Source organism: Camelina sativa, chromosome 16, assembly GCF_000633955.1.
Source record: "Camelina sativa cultivar DH55 chromosome 16, Cs, whole genome shotgun sequence".
Lineage (NCBI taxonomy): Eukaryota > Viridiplantae > Streptophyta > Magnoliopsida > Brassicales > Brassicaceae > Camelina > Camelina sativa.
Genome location: NC_025700.1, coordinates 2,164,367 through 2,185,465, shown reverse-complemented (window position 1 = coordinate 2,185,465; position 21,099 = coordinate 2,164,367). Strand labels below are relative to the sequence as shown.

At 35.0% G+C, this 21,099-nt stretch overlaps 3 protein-coding genes, 1 long non-coding RNA gene, 2 other non-coding genes and 1 pseudogene across 7 annotated transcripts; 3 read left to right on the top strand and 4 right to left on the bottom strand.

Moving 5' to 3' along the window:
* Positions 1,446–4,077, bottom strand: LOC104749350 (annotated as a pseudogene).
* LOC109129642 lies at positions 4,302–5,091 on the bottom strand. The gene is made up of 3 exons (XR_002035923.1): positions 4,902–5,091; positions 4,713–4,797; positions 4,302–4,631 (listed from the first exon to the last, which is right to left on the bottom strand). It is a non-coding gene; the product is annotated as an uncharacterized LOC109129642 (long non-coding RNA).
* On the top strand, positions 9,999–11,185 carry LOC104749349 (protein AUXIN-REGULATED GENE INVOLVED IN ORGAN SIZE-like). The gene has a single exon (XM_010470957.1). The coding sequence runs from the start codon at positions 10,629–10,631 to the stop codon at positions 11,031–11,033; it is 405 nt and encodes a 134-aa protein (XP_010469259.1). The 5' UTR covers positions 9,999–10,628; the 3' UTR covers positions 11,034–11,185.
* LOC104749348 (ankyrin repeat protein SKIP35) lies at positions 11,345–14,672 on the bottom strand. 2 transcript variants are annotated; one of them, XM_010470956.2, is made up of 4 exons: positions 14,568–14,672; positions 13,473–14,350; positions 12,473–12,905; positions 11,345–12,391 (listed from the first exon to the last, which is right to left on the bottom strand). In XM_010470956.2, the coding sequence occupies exons 2-4, from the start codon at positions 14,078–14,080 to the stop codon at positions 11,594–11,596; spliced, it is 1,839 nt and encodes a 612-aa protein (XP_010469258.1). In that variant the 5' UTR covers positions 14,081–14,350; positions 14,568–14,672; the 3' UTR covers positions 11,345–11,593. The 2 variants fall into 2 exon arrangements, with proteins under 2 accessions (XP_010469258.1, XP_019094045.1); XM_019238500.1 differs by lacking the exon at positions 14,568–14,672 and having other exon boundaries at positions 13,473–14,561.
* LOC104749347 (guanosine nucleotide diphosphate dissociation inhibitor 2) lies at positions 16,890–20,407 on the top strand. The gene is made up of 12 exons (XM_010470955.2): positions 16,890–17,092; positions 17,533–17,679; positions 17,770–17,877; positions 17,974–18,146; positions 18,243–18,354; positions 18,451–18,531; positions 18,640–18,702; positions 18,827–18,928; positions 19,225–19,349; positions 19,662–19,872; positions 19,960–20,034; positions 20,146–20,407. The coding sequence occupies exons 1-12, from the start codon at positions 17,006–17,008 to the stop codon at positions 20,194–20,196; spliced, it is 1,335 nt and encodes a 444-aa protein (XP_010469257.1). The 5' UTR covers positions 16,890–17,005; the 3' UTR covers positions 20,197–20,407.
* TRNAV-AAC lies at positions 20,707–20,780 on the top strand. The gene has a single exon. It is a non-coding gene; the product is annotated as a tRNA-Val (tRNA).
* On the bottom strand, positions 20,828–20,899 carry TRNAD-GUC. Its single transcript has one exon. It is a non-coding gene; the product is annotated as a tRNA-Asp (tRNA).

Here is a 21,099-nt window from a genome sequence, read left to right as displayed (position 1 = left end):
TTGACTCGAAAAATAGCCACAAAGATGCTAAAAACATGATGTTTTAAACATCATCAAGATTTCAGGAGGCGATGCAAAACCACGAAAGCGTTTGTTGATGGTCATCTAAACAAATCGATCAACACGAGGATGGTCAATATGCATAGATGTCAATCAACAAACACATTCAAGGGTTGCAAAAGAGAAAATAAAAAAAAACCCTGTAATGTTCATGGAAGTTAAAAAGATGTATAAAAACAAGTTTTGGGATTGTGGAAGTACAGACATTGACAAGAACATGATTCCAGACAAGAATATTCTTTGGATATTCTTAAGCATATGCTTTGGAATAGACCCTTTTCTTCTTAGCTTATTCTGATTTTGGAAGATTCCTCCTACTGGCTAGCATGATGCAATGGAAACATAGAAGTAAAAACAAATGAATAACTCTAAACTTGTTCTATGGATCGGTTAATCAATGCCTCAAAATGTTCTTAAAATATTACTCTTACCTCTTCGATGCAAAGAACAAACAACAAATATCGAAAATTCGAGTAAAGAAATCATTACCACGTCTGTAGAGAACTTCACCATCTTCCTCATAAGTTATCAGAGACTAATTTGCCACCAGGCATATCTAACTTCCCACAAATCAAATCTTGGACCATCGGTTTCTAGATCGATTATGTCACTGTGTGTAACCATTCCTCAAATCTTTGATCGCTGCAGTTAAGAAACCAAATTAAGGAACTTTCTAATTTCCCTTGCTCTGTATCTTTTGGTGTCTTGGTTTGATTCTCAACTCAAAAATATATTACTTGAGACAAAATCTTACCTTTTACCCGTAAGCCGAGAATCTGAAGATATTATGCTATAACTAAAACTAACATCTCTCCATTCATGTCAAAAACTAACATCTTTATATTTAGTTTCACAGCCCCTTCAAAATCATGCATATCCACGTTTCTCTAACATCCTACCTACAATGCCATCATCTACAAGAGGTTCGATCATAGTTCCAACTCTCATCCCCAAAAGGTAAAGATAGTGAGTTACCCTTTGGAACAATGCCCCTAGGACTCACACTGATACTTACCAAAGTAGCAACCGAGAAGAGCTAACTGCTCGTTGGTTGGAGGTTTGAGCTTAAACCTTAGAAATTAGAATGTCAAGTTACTTTTCATCCAGACATAACCCTAAGTCTTGCTCTTAACTTAACCACAGGAGCTAGGAAGCTGTACTATTATACTTGCAGATACGTCTAACACATTGTTCTATTTCGACCTAAAGATTTCAGTTTTTCTCTACGTAAGCCAAAACAGGGATCAGATTCTCTTACTCACACAGCTCGATACTCTCCAACTTATCGGTGATTATGCCTCAACCCTGCATTATATTTGCTGCCTCAAAACATAACAAAAAAGTCACCTTCATAAATTTTTGGGTTATACTTCTAAATTTATCTAAGTTTTTTTAAAGACCGGAAGACAAGGGATAACATTAAAGGTTGTCAACAGAAGATACAATGCAAGCGCAGGTTTTTGGTTCTGTCAATACAAAGGAAAACTAACAATAACTAGTTGAACGCTCTAGTAGTTTCTGATTCGCTCTGGTATGTCTTGGGGTTTGTTCAACGCATGTTTCCCTCTCTCAAGACATCGATCATGTTATAGATCCGCTTCTCTGCTTTAGACCGGATCTGCAATTCATGAAAATGTGTTTTTAGCAGATTTACATATTGAGAAATGCTATATTCGGTTCATTGATTCGTTTGAATCAGTTTCGAAGAAGCAGGTGTCTAACCTTTTTCGCAAGGAAAAGCACAGCATCGACAGTACCCTCAGCATATATTGATCTTCCGCAAACATTGTGCTGGAACTCAAAGGACACACTGCAAAACAAAAGGATTGTTTTTCCATGTTACAGATAAATCAGTTTCCAAGTAAATGGACAAGAGTAAAAGAGAGAGAGACAATGAATGTCTTCAGTCTTGCAAGTACGTTTTATCGGGTGATGTCAAATGATAAAGATGGAAAGCATGACCCGAGATATGCTCCTCCGGAACACCCACCTCCTCCATCTGTTGCTTAGGATCTCGAATTAATTGTATCTGATTTCAAAAGTAAGGAAATTGGTCTTAATGGTGATGATTTTACAAGAGAATGATAAATTTAGAAAAACGAAGTACGATAAAAAAAAAAAAAAAAAAAAAAAAAAAAAAAAAAAAAAAAAAAAAAAAAAAAAAAAAAAAANCCAATTTCTGAAAGCAAGAAATCACAGTTTTTGCAGTACCAGATGCATCCAATTTGCTAGCTTGATGAGACTCCATCACCTATAGAGATTATAGCCACTCAGCCGTATTATATACAACCTATAAATTCCAATCCAATGAATATCTCAAAGTAAAAGAAGTACCTCTAAGGAATAACCAGCAAATGCACCAGGAAACTGCTCAGACATGATCTCCATGGCTGCAAGAAACGCAACAACCTAGTGGACAAAGCATAGATATTATGGGTCAAAGGATGGGAGTTGATATACATAATTTATAGCTTTTTATGACACATTGAGTACTACGTAAGCACCTGTTTCCCCATCTGTGGGGATATCACAGCATAAATCTTTGATTCCTCGACAGTTTTATACAATCTGGTCCTGTCTCCTCCAGTTGTACCCATAACGAAGGGAACTCCTACTTTGCCATACAGCTCTGCGTTATCTACATTTTGCAAAACAAAACAAAAAACAACCTTTGAGATCAACTAACGCAGATAAATAGATTCTAAAGCAGCTGGTGTTGTAAACATTCACATAAATGAGATTCACTTACGAGTGAAAAATCAATTCTTCCTAACAGATTATATACACAACTTAATCATAATAATGTTAAGAAAGAAGTTTCGAAGATACAGGAGTGTACCATTTACTGCAGAAGGAATTGTGTAGTCGACAACAATTAGTTCAGGATACTTCTCAAACACCGAAGACAGAACCTTCTCTCTTTCAGTAGGACCATGAACAAGAATCTCCTTTCCACAGACCTCAACTGTCTGGCCAGCCTCTTCAGCAGAACCAAATGATGTAGGAACAATATTCACTCCAGCAGAATCTGCCGCTTTGATGACAGCTTTCCCCATTTTGCCACTGCATCCATTCACCTAAGGCACAAAGAGAGAGAGAACAAATGGCTTAGCTTGATCCTACAATTGTCACTCTCACAAAGATCATACTCGCTTCAAAAAACTGTAACTTGACCCTAAAAGATTTGCTATTTCTAACAAAAGGCAATAACTTTCTATCAGGGACATCACACAATACACATCAATGTAAAATCTAAATCTCACAACTCAAGAGTGTTTGGGAAATAATCAGATACCAACCATGATGGATATGCCGTAACCAGGCGCAACGGACTCTCCGGCTTAGTCTCCGTCTTCGCCATTGACAAAACCACCGGAAAACAGCGTTTCACATTGCTCATGAAACTAACACGGCCTTTAACACCGATCAGAGCCGTTTGACTCGTTCTAGAAGAAAACGAGAAATTGCGATTCTCAGGACGATGAAGAAACACATTGGACGCCGCCATTAGCCTGTGATCAAATCCCAGAACAACATAAAAAAAATGGTAACTTTAAAGATCACTACATCAAAACCAATGTCGGCAAAGAATGTAACCAGTTTAGAGACGGTACCCATTCGCCGCCATATTCTATACGAATCAAGATTTACAATTGGTCCGAGTTTGCTCCCGAGGGACGAGATCAAAGTTTAAAGTTCAAACCTTTGTTTGAAAAACTCGACCGGCGAACGCCGAACGCCGAACGGTACGATTCTAGGGTTTTAGACATGTTCGCCATTACGCAGATCCAAAGACTCTGGCTAAGGTTGTGGTGTTTCAACCTAAACCGGTAAATTCTAAGTTCTCATTTAATTAATGAACAAAACCGGAGTTTCTCTTTAATTTATTTATCCAAACCGGATTTGCTCTATGTTTCCTTAATATACAAACTGGATTTTCACTTTTAAATTAAACTGGTCATGTAATTAAAACTTTTTAAACTCTTTCTGAGAAAAAAAATGTACGTACTCTTTCTGACAATAACTCTAATATTTTTTTTTACAAATCTATTTGTTATTATATTAAAAGTTTCAAAAAAAAATTCATTTGTTATTAGAAAAACTGGATTTATTAATGGTTATATATGCATATATATACTACTAAAATTACTACTATATAATCCTACATATATTTTTTTAATGCATTCTAAAAATTATTTGAATAGGAGAGAAAAAACAGAAGTTATTTTTTATTTGCATGTTATTATTTAGATTAAAAATATTTAATTATTATTATATTAAAAATCTAAAAATATATTTTTTGGCGTTTTTCCTTGAAAACCGCAGGGTAAATAGTGCATATATTTGGAAAGGCGGTACATAGCTAAATCATTTGCATAAAACCGTATCTGTTTTTTTTGTTAAAAACGTAAATTATATAAAAACTACTGATTGGTGTGAAAAATGCGGTTTTCACAAAAAACGCATTAAAATCCGCTTCTAGTAGTTCCCAGCCACAGTCTAAGTTTCAGCACTATCCCGATACAAAAGAAAGAGTTCTTTACGATACCTCGGCACTAGGCAATAATTATCTGTAAGAAAAAAAACAGAAAATAAATAAATAAAGTGTTTAAAATTTTCTCTCTGCAATACCAAAAAATAGTGGGTCTTACAAATAAAAGCGTATGTTACTATGGTAGAGACCTTCAGAGCATTAGCAACAAGCCTAGAAGTCTCTGCACTAACAAGTATACGGTACTGTGCAAGAAACAAAAAAAAATTGGTATCAATAGAAAAAGAAGTTTTACTTACTCCGTCAAGCATATTGTCTCTAAATCAATCAATAGAAAAAAATAACTTACTTGTTTATCCATTGTCTGGGAAGAAACCTCTAAGTAGTTCAATTTCGTTTCATAAAAGATTTTGTCATCCCAAACCATTTGAAGATATGTATATATGAAAACTTTAAGGGCACAAGTGGTAGTTCACAGGGGCAGAAACTTCAAAATAATCAATTTTGTTCTATGTAGAGACTAACATTTCCTTTGTTTTTATGTGTTTCCAGGTGGATCTCATAGTAAAATTGCTTGAAAAAAAAATTTCTTCACAAATTAACAAATAACATAGCAAAATTAATAATCAAACACATTGAACTACACTACAATATGAAGATGAATCAAGAACATGAAAGTATACATGAGCCTTTTGCGCTGACAATGCCCAGATTGTTCATTGTGGTTTCAACTTAGGGCATCTCCAACCATAACACCATTTTAGTGCTGAAATAACACTATAGTTGGTGTAATTTTAACACTAAAACTTTTTTCATTTCCAACCACAACACCAAATATTACACTAAAAGTACTATTCTCTATTATTATATTACTAAACTAAAGATTCACTTTATTATTTAATAATTTTTATTATGTTTTCAATGTTAATTTAAATTTAATGTATTTTTAATGTTTAGCTAAATTTTATTATGTATTATCAATCAAATTACTAATTAATTTTAATATTTTCTGCTGATTAATAATTCATATTATGAGAATTAAAACTACAAAACTCTGTTTTGATATACTATTTTTTAATTATAAACTTAACTAGATTCTTAAATAACAACACAAATTATATTTAATCTACTATACTTAAGCTATTTTATAATAGAATAACATTTAAAATAAAAAAATAAAACAATATTTTAGTGTTTGTGGTCGCCTATGTTGCATGGAAACTCTTTTTGAGGTCCGTTTCCCGTTTCTGAAACGTTTCGAAAACGGAAACTCGGAAACAAGGTACATAAATATGATTCCTAGAAATTTCTGTTTGGAAACACGATGGAAACTCCATTTCCGTTTTGAAAACACGACGGAAACGTTTTTTTTTAGTTTAAAACTTAATAAATAAATAATTTGGAAATATAAAACTTTATTATAGATATAAATATATAATATTATTAGTGTTTTAATTAAACTATTTAAAATTTATATTTTGAAGCTTTTTGATATGACTTTTATGTTTAGTGATTTATTATATATTTATAGATATAAATATATATATATATACACATGTATATATTCATACGTTTCTAAAACGTTTCTATTTCCTAAAAATCGTTTTCTGTTTCTGCGTATCCGTTTCCGTTTTCATGCAACATAGGCGATCGCTACAGGAAAATCCCATAGTGATGTATTGTTCAACAAAAACGAATCACAATGTTATAGTGCAAATATACCGTTGGAGACAAAAAAAATCAACTCTCCCACATTATTATGTAGTTTTACCGTCCCGTTGGACTTGGCCTTATGTTACTCTTGATCACCATTGACATTGTATCTTTAATTTAGATCTAGCTTTCTCTACCATTAGATGTTATTTATTAATGGTAGTATCTCACAGTTGCCTCAATAATTCCTTTTCAAATAATGGAATTATTTAACTCCCTTATCAAATTTGAAACTCTCCGTTTTAAGAAAATAATCAGCTCATTGAAAATAAATAAGTAAACCGTTTTGTTAAAGGTATGATAACTATAAACTGTGGTCGGACATGCATATAATTTTTTTTTTTTTCTTTTGCATAGAATTTACATGCATGATCATTTTTACACAAATTGTTTTTTGCATAAAATTTCAACTAATATATTTCTTGGTGAAAGGGAACTGTATATATAAAGTTTGCAAATTGCTGAAATACTTTTAATTCAGTCATCCTTATAGTTATTATTCTAGAACTAAAAGCCAAACACATACATTTTAACCATTACGTCATCCAAAGCCCCTGTTAAGGTTGTGGTGTTTCAACCTAAACCGGAAAGGTAACTAAAAGTGAAAACCGGTAATTTCTCTTTTAATTAATGATCTAAACCGGGTTTTCTCTATGTTTCCTTAATAACAAACTGGATTTTCACTTCTAAATTAAACTGGTCATGTAATCAACTTTTTAAACTCTTTCTGAGAAAGAAAATGTACGTAAACATTGTTTTTGTTAAAATCTAGCTAGACATGACCGTGACCATGACTCTAATTAATTGAATTTGTACCATAAAATTGATATATTAGGTTAAATGCAATGAACCCAGTGACCTCAGAGAAGCAGATACATGTTTTCTTCTCTCATAATTTCCCTTTCAATCTGTGATTCTTAATCAATTAAAGTTTGATAAAATAAAAAGCTAAACCCATAAAGTATGTTTATTCTTCTTGTCTTTGTCACCCTATTTCTCTATCCTATGATTCTCTGAACCTAATCATACTACAAATTTTTGGATAGCAAAATATAAATTGTTTCATGATAACATCACTCATGAAAACGACCAATCTCTCTCTATTAGACCAACCACGTACATAAATGCTCCGGAGCTATTAATTAGAGATGATCGTCGGAGAGACGATATATATGTAGTTTTAAACTAATTGGGATTAATATTTTTAACAAGAACAAAATATATATAATGTGTAATTTCGTTTTTTAAAAAAGCAAACAGAAGATGGGGACTAAAGAGTCGTACGAGGAATATTAATGAGGCAAGTTGGTTTGATCGTCGACGACTCTTAGAGAGATGATAATGCATTGTATCATTCGAAGGCAAAAGACAGCCACGTGAAGTTACATTTACATGTGCCGTTCGATCCTCAATGTCTCATCGCCTTTCTCCTCATATAAATCAACAAAATTATACTGGTAATGTTTTTTCCCGAATTATACTTAATATAAACTATAAAGTGTATATAATTAATGAAAGAGTATTATTATTATTTCCATCTTTAAAAAGCTGACCAACATAAGATATTAAAAAAAAAAAAAAATTGACGATGTGTTGATTGATTCTGAGCATATGTATAAAATACAGTGTAGAAGTAGGAATCGTATTTCTTTATTCATTAAAACATGACTGACTTATTAAAAAGAACAAGAGGGAATATATGACAAACTAAAAACTTGCCCTTTTTTTAGTGAATGAACGTTGTAGCAGATCCACTGGACATCCAATCTAAAAGGTTTGCGGTGTTCAAGGCAATAATCATGCATATGGGTTGCCATATATACATACACACATCTACATCTTCACTTTCCAACCATTTGATTACACGAAAGTAATTAGCTGATTTGTCATGTCGAAGAATATTAATATTTTAATAGTGTACATGTTTATGCTTAGAGAGGGTCCATTTGCTTTCCTTTTTTCGGTCAACGATCGAGGAGATCGGAGATCCATGTTCACATCCCTAAATATACGATCTTTTCATATCAAGAGTAGGTCTGGAAACTATGGCGGATCTTTCGATATAAACACTTCATACTTTAATTTATTAATTTAGGCTATGTCATCCATGCAAAAATACTTTGTTGGTACACGTCAAAGAGTTTAATATTTAATTTTAAGATGTATTCGTGCATTTTTAATTTGACCTAATTAAAGTAATGTTACACAATTTAATGTGGATAACTACTGCTAATGTAGTATTTGGTAATCTATCAATTTCCCAAACTACTATTCGGCTTTTATATATCCAAAGGCCAGATAACAAAAAAAAAATCTACTAGACGTTTCTCATGAGCCTGTCCTATGTTGCTCAGTTCATTGAACCATGTATATTTAATATAGATTAAAAAGGAAATAAGTGTTTCCCTGATTAGTAATTTATCAATTGGACATGTTGATCACTATCAAACCCTTACAAACAAAAAAAAAAAGATTGCGCGAACAAGAGAGAACATAACGAAGAAGAGAGTCTTACTACAATCGATCACTTAAGCTAAGTTTAATCAATACTTAAGCAAACTTTTAAGTCCTCAGTGTAAATTCATATGGCTAATTATATCGCTTATGGAATGGAACATACATGTACTTGAGTCCCAACAGACTTGACATGCACAGCGCGTTGTCATTCCTAGCTATGAATTTTGCTTAATATATATATACAAAATATATGAGAACTGAAAATATAAGCATATATAAATATAATTGGCCCAACATTTCCCACTAGAGCATACACAATCACCCCATATGAAATGCCTCAGAGAAGAAGAACACTATGGGGTCCTGATCGATCCATAAACATCGACAAAATTATTGGTAGGTACGATAACTATAATACTCTCCTCGTCCCATCAGTTATCTTTAATTAACAAAAATAAAATTTCAAACTTTATAAAAAATACTTTTATTACATAAAATCAACTAAGCATCCCAGTAATTCAAAATAACTTTCCTAGAAGAACTCTCAAAACACTAGGAACAGAGATTAAAAAAAAAAAAATACAGCTAGTAGTTTTCGACAATAACACACTAGTTTAACTGCGCTTTATTCAAAACCTACTTATAACTTTCATGTCAGCTTCAGAGCCTTATTCAGAGGGGAATGGAGGTTACGTCATTATCTTATACTAAAACAAAGGAGAGAGAAGAAGAAGAGGTAGTCCTCCAAGTATTTTTTTAGGTTCTTGGGGTTCAAGACTCACGTCTTGTCCAGCGTGTGACCACCCTTTTCAGGATCTTTGGCGTACGTATGGAATCCAAACACCGCGATCGTTCTTTTGCAACGTCTGCGGCAATGGTTATCAAAGTGGCTGACTATGTGGCAGTGGTCGGTCATTCTCTACCTCGAGTGGCCTCACTTTGTGGGGCAACTTTTTATCTCCTGGACTTGTTGTCCCCTTTGTTTATTTTCTAATTTTTATGGTTCCAAATTAAGCTTTAAAGCTTGTTTGATGTATGTCTTAAGTTTATTGATTGTAACTTATCTTTTCTTTTTGTATAAGTTTATTGGTGTATTTGGTTCCTCGTCAAAGGAAGCTTGTGAACCTTTAATCTAATATATTGGAGTTTTTGATGGAAAAAAAAAAATAGTCCAGGGGAGAAGAACCTTGTGATTGTGGTGGAAGACTATGCCACACGAAATAGTTTTTTTTTTTAACTAAAATTCAAATCTTCTAAATTGAGCAACTTGCTTCTCACAATTTTGTCAGCCCACCCCTCTAGTCTTAATAGTTAATATAAAAAAAAACGTGTCCTCTTTTCTAACCAAAATCAGAAAAATCCCTAAATTCACTGAACCATCCTGCCCTCCTCCCCATATCTTGTGATTCTTCTCTGATCCTCTCTTCCATCTCTTCCTTTATTAATATCTCTATTCTTTCATAAGCTACTACTACTTGTCTTCCTCATTTGCCTACTTAGCTACTACTTCTCTACACGGATTCAACACCCAAAACCAAACTTTGTTTTGATTAGATAAAAAATAAAAACTAAACAGCTTAAACCAAAAAAAAAAAAAAAAAAAAAACAGAGTTTATTCGATTTTGTGTCTTTGTATCAAAACATCGACAATTTCTCTATGCAGCTTTTGGTTCTTTACCCAAATTCCAATCTTCACCTTCAGCTCAAAGCTTCTTCTTTTATAATCTCTGAATCTTTTACAGTTAACTCGGATCTTTGTCTGCATTCTCTGAATCTTGATTTGTCTCTCATTCGTTACCGATCAAGCTGCATTGGTTAACGAGACAACAACAAAATATCAGATCTTTGTGCTTATTTGTCTTCTAAATCCGAAATCAGAGCCAGCCCAAAAGCCTCGTTAGATAAGATGATTCGCGATATCTCAAACTTGCAGAAAGATATCAGAAACATCAAAGAACGTTGTTCAAACAACCTAGCGATGGACGTCGGAAGAAACAACCGCCGCCAAAACGTGAGCTTTCGAAGTTCGCCGGAGAAAGGCAAGCAAGAGTTACGGCGGAGCTTCTCGTCGCAGAAAAGGTTGATGATCCCGGCGAGCTACTTCAGTTTAGAGTCTCTGTTTCTGTTGGTGTGTCTCACGGCGTCTCTCTTGATCCTTCCGTTAGTTTTGCCGCCGTTACCTCCGCCTCCGTTTATGCTGCTTTTGGTTCCCATCGGGATAATGGTTTTGCTCGTTGTTCTTGCCTTCATGCCTTCTTCTCATTCTAATCCTAATAGTCATAGAGGAGATGTAACTTGCCATTTTATGTAAATTCATCTGATTTATATTATAATACTTTTAATTAATCTATTTAGGGTTCTTAAACCATCATCATAGCTTTCCCCTCTCCTCTTTCTTGTACTAAACTGATTCAGAATTCTATTACAAGTAAAAAAGCGAATTAAAAATTGCAAGTACCGACCTTTATTTCGGTTTTGTTCCTTTCAAAGTAAACTTTTAGGTAATACTTAAGAATTGTAATTCTAATGAAATTGCAAATAAAGAAAAAAAATTGCTCATTTTTGTGATCGAAATTGCCATGATAATTGTTGATATATGATATAGTAATGGAAGTTATTACATTAAATTATTATATTATATTATAATATATATTTAGAAAAAAGGAACAATGCAAATAATAAGGGAGTGAAAGAGGAAATAGACAAATGATAAGTAGTAGCAATTTATACAAGAAAAGAAACCCTCCACTCACTCTCACTTGATCATCATCTCAATTCTCAAACCCGAATCCCCATATCCGTTAATATCGTAAAATTTTATTTTCTTTTCCATTCTTATTTGAAGCACCAAAAAGCAGAGTCCATTTTGTTTCAACCAAAAATGGCGGTAAGGTGATGCTCCAAAACCGACATAAGGTGATGAGTCTCGCTGACATCCACAACTGCAACAGCACAACCTTGAAGCTGTCTCACAGCTTCCACAAGCTGTCCTCTTAGCCTCTGAGACAGTAAACCCCCATCCGCCTTCACACACTCTCTGTACAGCGGCATGTAGGCAATCGCTACTCTTAGCGGCGCAGGAAGATCTCTCAAGGATATCGCAGACTCCCCTTTTTTCAAAACTCTCATGAAGTTCATGAAATTTTCATGGCTTTCTCTCACTCCTTTCTCAAAAGCTGTTTCCGACCAGTGTTCTTTGAGAAATGATTTTAGATCTGAAGGAACGGATTCGTCCTCTGATGCCCTCGCAATGCTGTCTGCGACTGAGTATGTAGCCGCGGAATCTCCTAAGAAGTCTGATTTGAGGAGAAACTCTACTCCTTGGAGAGACCCTCCGCTTCTTTCTCCAGCTGCTTTGAGGATTTCGATGCTGAGCGCCGTTAGGACAGGTGGTGGAACACGAGGGAGGAGATAGGCAGCGACCTCCACTTGGCAGCTTGAAGTGGCGGCTGTTAGAGCCAAGCAAAGCTCCATGTCACGGCAACCTCTTTTCACAAACCATTGAACAACTTGCATGCAACCTCTCTCTGCTGCTCTCATTAAGGGACCCAAGAAGGCAATGGCATTACCTTCCTCCACTAGGCACTTCATTGTACCGATTTTACAATAATGCGAGGCAAAACCAAGTGCTAAGTCCACATCAACATCTAAGCTGTTCCTTTGAGCAATCTGAACCGAAAAATGCAAAATATGAGAACAAAAAAAGACCTTCGTAAGAGTCTAAAAGCAATCAAAAGAATTTAAGCTTACCTGCAACAAGACACGGACAAGTTCTGTACTACCAAAACGTGAAGCTTCAAGGAAACATTGATTCACATTATCTGCACCACCTTCAACCAGCATACCGAGCAGTCCCTGTATGACAGTAGCTGACATTCCAGATGCCCAACCAGGATCAAACGAATTTGAGAACAAAGTGAGCGGGAAACAGGCTGCATCAAAGGCCTCGGTGAAGTCTCTTCCTGAGAGATGGTTTCCAGCTAGATCTAAGAACATCTTGAACGCAGAAAGCTGTAGTTCGATCTCCTCAGCTGAATTTTGACTAACCCTATCCTTTGCTCCCTGGCATCGGGAGTGGAAACCTATACATTTGAGAGCCCATTCAGTGAACTTCTGAACTTTGGCACCAGCCTCTGCTTTCAGAATCTCATCCCCATTGCACTCTTGGAGACGCTCATGCAACCTATATTTTATTATGTACAAATGAAATATGAACTCGACCTTAAATTTCACACATTATTATTGACGTCATTCATCAAAAAATACCTCGCCCTATTGTGACCAACGATAGAAAAAACAGCAGGCAGATGAAAATGGAACTATAGACAAGTTTACAACTCATCTCTGTGGAAAACCTCATACAAAAGTGCACAGAGAGAAATGCACATCATAAGCGAAGTAGCTAACTACAGGAAAGAAGCCATTAACAATTAAGGGATAATATTCCATGAATGTTAAAATAAATGATTTAATGTATTACTAACCCAAGAATCTTATGTCTATGAAATATAGCAGTATCAATGCCCACAAAGATTTAGCAGTGTCATTTGATGAACTTATAATTTAGCACAAACGACTACTTGCAGATGTAAACCAATCACTATAACAAGTAAAATGTGTGACCACAAATAAAACCGTGAGTGGTAGAAAACAAGGGAATCAGGGAATCATGGAAACAGCCAATCAGTCTAAGCACCCAAATTTGATTTAAAGTAACATTTATGAGAAATCAAAGTATTTGCATAAGTACCTTTGAGCCATAACAGTTACTGTATCAGCAAGACTCATCGTCCGGCTCTGGCAAGCAGAGACACATGAAGCGAGAAAGGAAGTCCTAAGAGTAGCTCTAGTAAAGTCATGAGCACCATGACAAATGATCTTCTTAATCAATCCGGTGATCCCCTGAAACTCAGGCTTTGTACTCAAGAACCAAACAGAATCAAGACCAACACAGAGCAAATCATTCAAAGTCTGTGGATCAGCCAACTGAATCAATCTCTCAGCAACTTCCCAATCCAACGAGGTAACAGCGCCTTGGAAGAGTCGACCCAACTCGATCCTCTCTTGCCTATTAAGCTTTTTCTGCTGCCCAATATTTTCAACCTCAACGAGATCATCATTCCCTTTGAAATTTAGTTTCTTTGCACTACAACCGCAGCATTCGCCTGAATTAGTCCCAGCTGGATCTTTCCCTATCAAAGGTGCCTCTCTCGAAAAAAACACATTACTCCCCTCACCTCCTTCGTATTTCTGAGATGAAGCAATGGTTTCAGTTTTCACCTCGGAACAGAAAGGCTCATCAGGGTACATCTGATCACATAACTTGATGTTATTATCACACACACCTTCTTTCTCCATTCTTTCCAAGAAGAAGACTACTAAACAAAACAAAAAAAAAATCTACTCAAGAGCAAAAATAAAAACCATTCCTTGATATCTCATAAGCTTCTCTTCTTCCAGATATCTCCAAAAATGATAGGGACGACAAAAATCAAAAGAACCAAAAGGGTCTTGTCAACATTTCCAAAAAAAATCTAACAAAAGTTTCTCTGATCAGCGTAAGATCCTGGAAACCTTCCCCCTTTAGCTCATGACCATGGGCATAAGAGAAATCAACAACAACAAACCCTAGAAATGAAACAAAATACATCAATCGTCAGCCAAAAAAAAAAAAAAAAATCTACAATCAGATTCGCGTTTAGATTAAGAAACACAGTGGACACAAAAATCGGAAACCCGATCAAATAAAAAAAAAACACGAATCGAGTTTCAGAAAAAAACGTAATTGTGCCCCAATCAATACATATGAAACTAAAGAAGAGAGAGAGGAGAGAATGGGCGAAACCTGGACAAAGAGAAGGGAGAAGAATAGAGAGAGAGAGAGAGAGAGAGAGAGAGAGAGAGAGAAAGAGAGGCTGAGAAAAACCCTGTGCATCGATTCGGGTTCTTGTTTTTTTTTTTTCTTTTTTCATTTTACAGAATTTTTATTTTATTTTTGTATAATGTTTATAAAATTGTTGCTTTTTTTACAAACATTATTCTCTTTTGAATTTTTATTTTACATTTGTTATCGAATCTTAATTTTAATTTAATTGTATAGATTCTCTCTCTTTCTTTCGTTCGCTGTTAACTTTTGATTAATTTCTATTGTAATTCAGAATCAATGATATAATATACTTAATGTCTCAATCTTATGACTAGACAAATCATATCAAAGGACAAAAGAACTTGGAGTAGTTTAGATGAGAATTATTCAACTTATGGTTCCTTTTTTTTTTTTTTTTTTTTTTTTTTTTTTTTTTTTTTTTTTTTTTTTTTTNTTTACGACTTCAGTTTTTTAAAACCGATTGCATGACTAGTGATTATGTTATAGAAAAATATCAAGTTTGTTTTTATAAGCAGTTTCGTTTTTCTTCTTTGTAAGTATTGTTTAGTACTTAGTGATTATTACGTACATTAAAGAAAATGTAAAACAAAGCATATAATGGATGATGACGTAATGGAAAAAGGTCGAAAGTGGAAGAGGTTGAGATCGATGTTTTGGTTTTAGGGGTCAAAAAAGGGATGGAACTGAAAAATTATTTTTTTTAATAAGAAAATTAATCGAGTTCAAACACAGTTATGTTTTTTAGTCGTTTCGACTCTCAAACTTTTATGATGAATATACGATTCTTCAAAACCATTCTCTACAAGTTATCTCAAGGCTCAAAGAGCCCTATATTTATTGGGGATGGATCTTGGTTTCTGCAGATCGGTAAGCAAGAATTCTATGGTCTCTTCTTCATAGTAAAGAATTAATGGTGGTCGAGTTATAAAAGGATCATCAGCTTTCAGCTATCAATCCAATAATATAAGTCCATTGGAAACTGAGACTAAACTAATGAAAGCTTTACGGATGGTATTGCAAGTTTGCAACAAGCTAAGCAAAGAGGTTAGCTAGTTTAGGCGTCACATTAGTCACTTTGTGAAGGTTCGAATACTCGTTATAAGTCACTCCAAGACAGCTCTGGTTGGAGACAGTCACATTAGTCACGTTGTATTGTTCTGGAACAACTTGTAACGTCTAAACGTATTATCTAATGAAATTAGATGGATTAATTGCCGGTAAGAAAAAACAAAACGTTACGTCAATTTGGAATGAAATGAAGCATTTGTATTTAGTTTAAAGTCTCTGTGTGTTTTTTTTTTTTTGTTTGCTTTCTTTTATCAATTAGTACTAGTTAACGCGTTTCAATCATGGACGGTAAACATATATAAACTACACCAGTAGTTAAGTGTTCAATGGATGATGATGCAATACTACTAGATGCTAATTTAACATGGTTTATTTTATTGAACGAAGAAGACCCACAATCAATTATTTCATTAATTAAAGTCCTTAAAACATACATAATGCGTGTAAGCTTGCCAAAAAATACAATACAAACTTATATTAAAAATTATTAGTATCAACATCAATCAGGAGATGATTTACTTTTGAAATCTATTATTACAAGTAGTTAACAAAATTGTTGTTATCTCATCACCTCGATTTTAATAATGCTATCCTTTGTTCCTCTATTTTTATTGTTAATGTAATATACGAAAAGAACTTGTAACTTGTAATTTAAGTGAGTTGCTTACGGACAAACCTGATAAACAAGTTGGGGAGTTCAGAATTTTGCAAATATAAAATTTGTAAGCTTTGTTTATCTATCCTCGCTAGTACCTACATCTCATCACTTTTATAAAAATGCCAATATTTTTTTACCTTTTGGCATATTTTACTTTATTCTTTGGATCAAATTCTAAAAAAATTCATAACTTCCTGGATATAGAATTTTGGTTTATACATATAAGTATTTGGAAACTTCCATTACAAATATCACTTTTAGGCTTTTAGTAAAACAATAATTACGGTGTCGACCAAAAAAACATTTAATTGAAGATTTGAAGGTATTTCACTAATTAAAAATATGAAAAATTGTAGTGTAAGTGTAAGAAATTTTCTACAATTATTTATTAGTGATTTTTTTTTTTGGGACAAATTGGCTTTTAGTTTAGTTAAAGTGTTAGTAGATCCGGGTTATTTATTTAAAAATATGATTGGACGACATCTGGTTATTCGTAATTACAGTTATGCCATCGAAACCTTAATTACCCATTCCACAAACAAGGCATCTTTTTTTTTTTCTTCTAATAGACACAAACTTGGTTACTCTAGAACGATCTCACAACTCATATTCACCGATCTCTTCTTTCTCTCGTCTGCTCTACGAACGAACCTTTCGGAATCAGCCAGCCATGGATGAAGAGTACGAGGTTATCGTTCTCGGCACCGGTCTCAAGGAGTGTATCCTCAGCGGCCTCCTTTCCGTCGATGGTGTCAAGGTCTCGATCCTCTTTCCTCTCGATTCGTATCTCGTTTTTTTTTTTTTTTGTTTTTTAATAATCCTCTTTTCTGAATTCATGATTGATTTTTTTTGGTTTAATTGTATTGATCCGGATTCAAATCTTCTACGTTATTCGATCCACGATGAACGGATCTCGGCCCGATATTAGATCTCCGATTGTATATTCTGAGCTCGATTTTTTTCAATTTTTTTGTATGTAATGAGTTTTTAGTTAGGAGATGATTTGTTTGCTCTGTAATAATGACTTGAGAAATAGGTGACTTTTGTTGATCATGCGATCTGATGTTTCATGTTTGAATTGACCTCTTGGTTATTTTACTCATGATCTGATGTTTTGATGCATTTGGTGTTTTCTTAACAAGTCATTGTTATAGTCGGCTGATAGTGTTGTGTTTTGTTCTGGATTATCTCGAGTAGGTGCTTCACATGGACAGGAATGACTACTACGGTGGAGAATCAACATCGCTCAATCTCAACCAGCTTTGGAAGAAGTTTAGGGGAGAAGAGAAGGCTCCTGAGCACTTAGGTGCAAGCCGGGATTACAATGTTGACATGATGCCTAAGGTATTATATCTTACCATCGTTTTGTTTTTATGCTTATTTTATCAGTGACACTTTCTAACTCTTGTCTCTCAATGCCATCATTGTGTCCAGTTTATGATGGGAAATGGCAAGCTTGTTCGTACTCTTATTCATACTGATGTTACAAAGTATCTCTCCTTCAAAGCTGTTGATGGTAGCTACGTTTTCGTTAAAGGAAAGGTACAAGCTTTTCATTGATGTATCGGTTGCTGCATTTTACAAAATCATTATACTATGATAATCTTTTTTTAACTGTTGATGAAAAATTTCCCACAGGTTCAAAAGGTGCCAGCTACTCCTATGGAGGCCCTGAAATCTCCTCTCATGGGTATATTTGAGAAACGTCGAGCTGGCAAGTTTTTCAGTTTTGTTCAGGAGTACGATGAGAAGGACCCAAAAACGCACAATGGAATGGATTTGACCAGAGTTACAACAAAGGAACTGATTGCGTAAGCCGATGTTCTAATTCCTTCTAGCGTTTATGGTGTTACTGACATTCAATTAAGATTATGCATGGCTGACCATTTTATGTGACACTTTGGCAGGAAATTTGGCCTTGATGACAACACTATTGACTTTATTGGTCACGCAGTGGCACTTCACACGAATGACCAACATCTTCATCAACCCGCCTTCGACACTGTGATGAGAATGAAGGTGATCTTTTTTCAGAATTGTCTCTCTTGTCTTAAAATCTCTACATTTTGGTCTGAAGCAGTTAAGTTGACTTTCTTTGTTTACATGGCATGTTAGCTCTATGCGGAATCTCTTGCACGTTTTCAAGGAACCTCTCCATATATTTATCCTCTCTATGGGTTGGGAGAACTACCTCAGGTTTTTCTGTCATTTCGATCTTGGCCTTCGTTGCTTGATTTTTTTTAGTTTTAAATGATTATTTCTTAATCCTTCTGTGACTTCTCTCTATCTCTTCTCTTTGTTCAGGCATTTGCACGACTTAGTGCTGTCTATGGTGGGACATATATGTTGAACAAACCTGAGTGCAAGGTATTACTCATCATTACAGCTCTCTGTTTGTCTTGTGGTGCAAATTCTGCAAGAGGGGAATGGGGTGTGAGATTGTATTGGAGGGACGCTGTACTCATTTACAGCAATGTTATTCCTTTGCCAGGTAGAGTTTGACGAGGAAGGTAAGGTTACTGGTGTAACATCTGAGGGAGAGACTGCCAAATGCAAAAAGGTTGTGTGTGACCCTTCCTACCTGCCAAACAAGGTAATATTGCAGTTATTAGCATGTTTAAATTTTCGATTATGATCTAAATGTGTCCATACTGATCCAGGACCGTTTGTAAATTACATACCTGTTTGATTTTCCTTGCTGGACCTACGGTCTGTTCATTATGCTGCTTGATTTTCCATGATTTTTATATTCATTTACATATTCAGTTCTTCTCTTCGTGCTAACTAGACTGTGGTCTTGGTCAGAACTTCTTGAAAATATGTTCATTTTTTGGATATCATATTCGTTTGGAATGTCTCCTAATATGATGATTAATCACATTTAAACAGGTTAGGAAGATTGGCAGGGTTGCTCGGGCCATTGCAATTATGAGCCACCCGATTCCAAACACCAACGATTCTCACTCAGTCCAGGTCATCATACCTCAGAAACAGTTGGCCCGCAAATCGGATATGTAAGTTTTTTTGCCTTTACCTCGATAAGCCAGTGACTGAAAGGAAGTGAAAGGCCTGGTGCATATGTTTTTTTTTTAAATCCTCTGGTACCTAAGCTCTATCTGAATATAAGCGTGCTATAAGATTTTCCTTCATACATGTAACTGGATATATAAAGTTCGTTTATTTGGAACCACAGCTTAAATTGTACACGCACACACAGAATAATTTGCCATATGTGAAAATACAGTGATGTTTGTTTCGCCATTTGTAATCATTCTCTTGCTATTTATTTGTTGGGTCTGATGTTTTGAACCTCTACACACTGACAGGTATGTCTTCTGTTGTTCGTACTCCCACAACGTTGCTCCCAAGGGAAAGTTCATCGCATTTGTGTCTACAGATGCAGAGACTGATAACCCTCAGACCGAACTAAAGCCTGGTACCGATCTGTTGGGTCCTGTTGATGAGATATTCTTCGACATGTATGATAGATACGAGCCTGTCAATGAGCCTGCTTTGGACAACTGCTTTATTTCAACGGTGAGCGAGACCCATCTATACTTTCTATGGTGGTCTTCTTTAAGTTGGATCGTGTCCAAGTATTTAACCCTTTCCTTGTTCTCACAGAGCTATGATGCTACAACACACTTTGAGACAACTGTTGCGGATGTGTTGAACATGTATACCCTAATCACTGGAAAGGTAAAATGTTCTGAAATTCTCAATGGATATATGTTGATGCCATGGAAGATAAAAATCTCGGGTTTCTTTTACATCTTTGGCGTCAATTTTGTGTGTTTTCTTATGTTGCAGCAACTGGACCTAAGTGTCGATCTGAGTGCAGCAAGCGCTGCTGAGGAATGAGGAATCTCTCTCTAGTTTTTTTTCTTATGCTTGTTTTTCTATTTTCCTGACTCTTGCTTTTGGGTTTGTTGTTTTGGTTTTTTTTTTTTTTTTTTGTCGGTTTGAAAACAGAATCATACCTATCTTTCATGTTTAGCAACTAACGACCTTGTGTCTCCTTTTAATGTTGGATTCCTCGGTTAAAGACTTATAAATGCTCTTTAAATCTCAAGTCTTTTCAGCTGCTTACATTTCTCCTTTTGGGTCCTCTTGGAGATATTAGAATGAAGCTGTGTTTTACCAACTACAGCTTGTCGGTTAACCTCGTCTCCCTTAATAATTTTATTTTATATGGGTTGATATTATTTCATTTAAAAAATAATAATGGTTCATCCAAATTCGAATTTATTTATTCAGAAAACGATTCAGCTTTCGTACCAGATTGAGGTGGAGATGGAACTCTAGTTGATCGATATGTGGATGTAAACGTTTTTGGTTGATTAATATTCCCCCTGATTGTAAGAGCAAAAGGGTTTCGTGGTCTAGTTGGTTATCACGTCAGTCTAACACACTGAAGGTCTCCGGTTCGAACCCGGGCGAAGCCATTAGTACTTTTAGAAGAATATGTTTGTTTGAAATAAAACAAAATTAACGCCGTTGCCGGGGATCGAACCCGGGTCACCCGCGTGACAGGCGGGAATACTTACCACTATACTACAACGACCTTTGTTGTTTACTTTTATAAATACGTAAAGCTAATCGTTTCATACTTTCATATACCAATAGCAAACGAAGTCAAAGTCTCAAAGACAAGCAAAAGAAAACAATTTCCAGTTTGTAACTCCTAGACTGGGTGGCTAAATATATTTATGGCCTTGGAGTAAATTCCCTTCAGGTTAAATAAAAGGAAATTGTCATTGTCTT

What these genes read in the sequence shown, in the direction of transcription:
- LOC104749349 (XM_010470957.1), top strand. Translation starts at nt 10,629, where the DNA reads ATGATTCGCGATATCTCAAACTTGCAGAAAGATATCAGAAACATCAAA.
- LOC104749348 (XM_010470956.2), bottom strand. Translation starts at nt 14,080, where the DNA reads ATGGAGAAAGAAGGTGTGTGTGATAATAACATCAAGTTATGTGATCAG. An exon ending in GTAACTGTTATGGCTCAAAG is followed by an intron (nt 12,906 to 13,472) that starts GTACTTATGCAA and finishes AATAAAATATAG; the next exon opens with GTTGCATGAGCGTCTCCAAG. An exon ending in TTGTCCGTGTCTTGTTGCAG is followed by an intron (nt 12,392 to 12,472) that starts GTAAGCTTAAAT and finishes TTTTCGGTTCAG; the next exon opens with ATTGCTCAAAGGAACAGCTT.
- LOC104749347 (XM_010470955.2), top strand. Translation starts at nt 17,006, where the DNA reads ATGGATGAAGAGTACGAGGTTATCGTTCTCGGCACCGGTCTCAAGGAG. An exon ending in TTTCCGTCGATGGTGTCAAG is followed by an intron (nt 17,093 to 17,532) that starts GTCTCGATCCTC and finishes TATCTCGAGTAG; the next exon opens with GTGCTTCACATGGACAGGAA. An exon ending in TGAACAAACCTGAGTGCAAG is followed by an intron (nt 18,703 to 18,826) that starts GTATTACTCATC and finishes TTCCTTTGCCAG; the next exon opens with GTAGAGTTTGACGAGGAAGG.